The following is a 4,719-nucleotide window of genomic DNA, read 5'->3' as shown; positions in this document are numbered from 1 at the left end:
ACTTGACGAATTTCAAGAGCACGATACGCACTCACTCAGCAAGTAATCTTTTATTCATAAAGAGACTAATAACATCACGCAAAATTGTCCGCTTCTGGAATTTGATGTAGTATGCATGAGTCATGAGTTAGCTATCTGAAAAGAGAACATCTTGTCGTTTTTGCTTCAAAATATGAAAGTACAGAGTTAGATTGATTTTTTTAAAAGATAAAATAAAGATGCCTCCAAAGAAGCAACCAGAAAAGAAGAAAGAACTCGAAGAAGAAGTGAAAGGTTATAATATAGAGATAATGACTTTGGATGAGCTGAAGCAATATGCACATGTACTAGAAAAAGAGATTGAAGCATTTCGCAAGCATTGCAGTTTCTATCAAAAGTGTGACGACGAGTTGGTTCAGTTGCAGAGGTCCTCCAAGCAGGATTTGGAACTTAAGGAAGACTTGATTCTGTCCAAAGATGTGGATCTGGAGAAGCTGAAAATTGATTTCTTAGCAAAGATTCGGGAAAAAAGAGAATGGCCGCAGTATGATAAACTTGTTGGCAGCAATCGAAGAGATCGACAAGCGTCTGTAACCTCTGAACGTCTTGAAATTGAAGCCAACCGTCATTTTGAAGAGGAGAAAAGATTGAAAGAAGTTCTGAGAAAGAAGGATGAGGAGTTTGAAGCTTTGAAAAGAAAAACAGAAATGGTAAGAAGACAGGTGAAAGAAGAAGGCCAGGAGTATATTGCGAGTGTTAAGGAAAGTCAAAAACCTTTGCTTCAGAGTTGTGTGAAGTCTTTGATGACGTTCTTGGTAGAAACTAAAGAGGAATTCGAAATAGCCAGTGAAACCCTTGAAAAAGAGGCCGAAGAAGCGAAAAATTTTGCAGAAAGAAATTTCCGAATGGCGTGTGAGTCATTAAAAGAAAAGATAATGAACACTTACCAGGACAGAACTCGAAAAGATTTAGATACAATAAATAAACTTCAAGAAGAAATAATGGCAACGGAGAGGGCTATTGAAAAATCAAAAGCAAAACTCGAAGCTCAGAGAACTAACCTGTCTCAACAAAAGGGAATGAATAAAGTTACAACAAGTAAAAGAAACTCAGCACATCCTATTCCAAAATTCGATGCTGAACCAGTGAAAATGGCTATTGAACTTAGCAACCACAAAAAGATTGAAAGGCTGACTTTGGAAAACCAGATACTCGAGGAGAAAATTCGGGACGTGTCAGAGAAAGTCGAAAGCCTCAAGCGACAATTCACCTCTGGCCTGAAGAAAGTGCGCGACATGGCCGAAATCAAAATTAATCTTCTGGAGCAAAAATTGCAACAGATCCGAGAAGATAATACAAGTGAGACACGCTCCAGAAGTTTAACACAAGAATCGGAATAAAATTTTCATTTTCACTTTATTGTTTTCGAGTTCACACATGTTGGGGAATGTGAGGGAGGGGGGAGGGGGTGTTTAAATATTAGTGATGTGCCGGATATCCGTATCCGCGGCTGATCCTTACACATAATGATGAGTTACTTTTAACATTATTTGCAATTTTGTTCTTGTTGTGCTTATATTAAGTGAAACTTAGTTCAAAACATGCAAAATTTTAACGAAGGCAGTCATATTTTATGTCTTTTTAGGTGACATACGTTTAAATTTCCTTATCATACAGTGTAAAAGTTATAAACATATGGTTAGTAATGATGGGCTGAGGATAAAATGATGTATTGAGTGAGTGTATTATTTCTAATATTTTAGATGCTTGTTTGTTTGAAAGTTAAATATTAAAACTTTGGGTCTTTTATTCCCATAAGCTTGATCAAAATTTATTTAGAAAATTATTTGATGAGTATTTAAAAAAATTTTCAATACTTTAGCATTTTTAGCATATTTGTTTTGATTTTAGGAAAAACATTTAATGAAGTACACATTAATTAATTTATTTATTCATGAACCAAAATCAGGGAAAGCTAAAAAAAATCCCACTCATTAAAATTTGTTAAATTTATAAATTTAACCCTCAATATCTCTAAAATAATTATTTTGCGAACTTCACATAAATTGCCTTTGTTAAAAAATGCCAAACTGTGCCCTTTGTGACTAGTCGAAAAACTGATGATTTTGGGATGTAAAGTAACAATTTTCTAGATTATTGTTCTTTAGATGTTGTATTATTTTTGAAGAAAGTTTTTGATGGGCACTGTACCGTTATAAATTGGTTCTTTGTGGGTAGGTTTATAGTCCTTTTAGTTCCCTTTCGCTGCGCCAATGCTCATTAGCGCCAAATTACGTAAAGGTCTTTGATTGGTAAAAATATTATTTCACTGCATAAATATCGCATTTCCAAAATTTAGAGCAAAAATATCTTAATTCTCATCACTTCTATAATATATTTTTTCTCCCTCAAGAGCACAAGTAAATGGAAAAAGGCGATAAAATCGATATTATTAAGTACCATACGTATGTTCTCATGTGGGAATTGAAAGAGCACATCCCTAACGGAAGTAAAAAGTCGGTTGACATGGCAACCAAACAAAACTTCTATAACATAGAGCTAGTCTTTATAGTCGGTTATACCGTCAATGTCCTGCGGCGTGTACAGTAAATTGCATTAAAGTACCCTCTAAAAGTGGCACATTACTTTAACTAATTAACCAATTTGCATAAAAAGAGTTTCGCATGCATTGACTAGCTTGTTTACTTTTAGTTAAAAAAAACCCCGGATACCTTTCTTGTATAGTATTTTTTAGAATACTCTGTCTTAGGAATCAAGCGATGAAGCTTTTATTTGACAGGATGTAGATTTAGTAGATTCTAAGAGATAAATTTAACTAAGGCGGAATATTATGAAGAAAATTGAATCTTTGATAATATTAATGCTGATAATTTCGTGAAAAACTTAAAGTATGCAACTTGTAACAAATAAATAAATATACATGCATGGTTGAAACTGCTAAAAACACCATTATAACTCACACATCAGCTATTTTATCTGTTCGAAAAAACAATGAAATGTAAAAAATGTTTTCAAATTCTAAACAATATTTCTGAAAGCTTGGTTTGAGCTAAAAGTATGAAACAAAATAAGTTTTTGTTTTCTTGATTAAAACACCAAGAAATTGCAGTTGATTTTAATATATTTTTATTTGGAGTAATTCTAGAGCAACCAATAAAATCTTAATATATAATAATCAATGTCCTGAGATAACATATATACATATATATATATATATATATCAACGCACAGCCGAAACAGCTGAAGCTTCAGACTTGAAATTTGGCAGACATGTCCGCATGATTACGAAAGTAACCACTAAGAAAGGATTTTCCGAAATCTCAATTAGTTCGGGAGAAATTAATTAAAACCCCTTAATTTCTGCGAAATTATAACCTGTCATTAAAATTCAAATCCCTTATTTTCGAAGGCTTTCCTCCATTCAAATCATTATTCAGTACTTCATCTGGTCGTAGCGAACTATAAATTTGATATTGTTTTTGTTTCTCACGTGATTTTTTGAGGCTTTTCTCAAGTCAAATCATAATGTTTCTGTCTTTTGCTTTCGTTTTTCCAAAACTAGAAACAAAGTTTTTAAGAACATCATCACAGGCGGACTATCCTTTTGAATTTAGAAGAGTGCAGTTTCCTGTTAAAGTTTGCTTTGCAATAACCATTAATAAGTCACAAGGACAGACATTAAAAGTAGCAGAGATCGATTTAAGAGAAGACTTTTTTCACACGGCCAATGTTATGTAGCTTGCTCCAAAGTCAGTTCATCAAGCAGCTTAATAATTTTAGCACCAGAAAAAAAAACTAAAAATGTTATATACAAAGAAGTTCTTGCTTAAACATAGGTATAACAATAAAATGTGGATGGCCTGTGTTTGCAAAGATAATCAATACTTTAAAAGGATCGTTAGTAACAGTTAAAGATCGGTTAAGGACAAGGGCATATATATATATGGAGTCCAGGGGCCCCGGGATCCTCCCCAAATTAGAAAAAGTTATAAGTAATAAGTAATTATTATAGGGGATTTTCGAAACTAGGTGCACCAAGCACTGTTAACATCTTCTAATTCCATTACCCGAGCAATGCCGGGTACGGGAATGCTAGTCTCTTATATAATTAAAAACTGAGCGTATCTATGTATGTCCAAGCTTCTTCTCCCGAACGACAGTGAACTGACGATCGGACCAGGTATCGATGGATTCGTAATCTTCCCGTCTTCATGTTTGGCTATTTAACACAAGCCTCCGATAATAATAAGCGGAGATATCAATTAAAACTATTAATTATGACTCTTAGATTTCAAAATAAAATCCCCATTTTTCGAAGTCTTTCCTCAATTCAAATTGTTTATTCAGTGCTTCATCTCAACTTTCCGTAACAATACTTTTATTAAAATTTGTAGTTGTAGCGTGAAGAAAATAGTTAAATGAAAGATCTGTTGCCATTTTTTTTTCTCGAATATAAACAAATGAAATTTTGGTTTTTGTTTTGAGACTTTTCCTGCAATCGGGGGATTTAAAATGTTTACTTTTTGGTTATTTTCCCGCAATCTGCCGCAAAATTTTACGGATTTTTTTTTTCAAGCCTGATACCTGAACAAGCGTCACTAGACATAACTATTATTTACGAGGTGCACCGTGCAAAGCCGGTGCGACACAGCTAGTTTAAAATAGCTTTTTTTCATTAATCTTTTTTAAGTATTCCTGGTTTGTATGCTAGAATTTAAA

General features: G+C 33.4%; 1 protein-coding gene across 1 annotated transcript; it reads left to right on the top strand.

Annotated features, from left to right (window-relative positions):
- The first annotated feature begins 218 nt into the window (after positions 1 to 218).
- LOC129230262 (dynein regulatory complex subunit 4-like) lies at positions 219 to 1,379 on the top strand. Its single transcript, XM_054864663.1, has one exon. The coding sequence runs from the start codon at positions 219 to 221 to the stop codon at positions 1,377 to 1,379; it is 1,161 nt and encodes a 386-aa protein (XP_054720638.1).
- Positions 1,380 to 4,719: the final 3,340 nt, after the last annotated feature.

The sequence above is a fragment of the Uloborus diversus genome, chromosome 9 (genome assembly GCF_026930045.1).
Source record: "Uloborus diversus isolate 005 chromosome 9, Udiv.v.3.1, whole genome shotgun sequence".
In the NCBI taxonomy this organism is placed as follows: Eukaryota; Metazoa; Arthropoda; class Arachnida; order Araneae; family Uloboridae; genus Uloborus; species Uloborus diversus.
Note: the sequence above shows the minus strand (reverse complement) of the source record. Positions and strands in the feature narration are given on the sequence as shown.

What these genes read in the sequence shown, in the direction of transcription:
- LOC129230262 (XM_054864663.1), top strand. Translation starts at nt 219, where the DNA reads ATGCCTCCAAAGAAGCAACCAGAAAAGAAGAAAGAACTCGAAGAAGAA.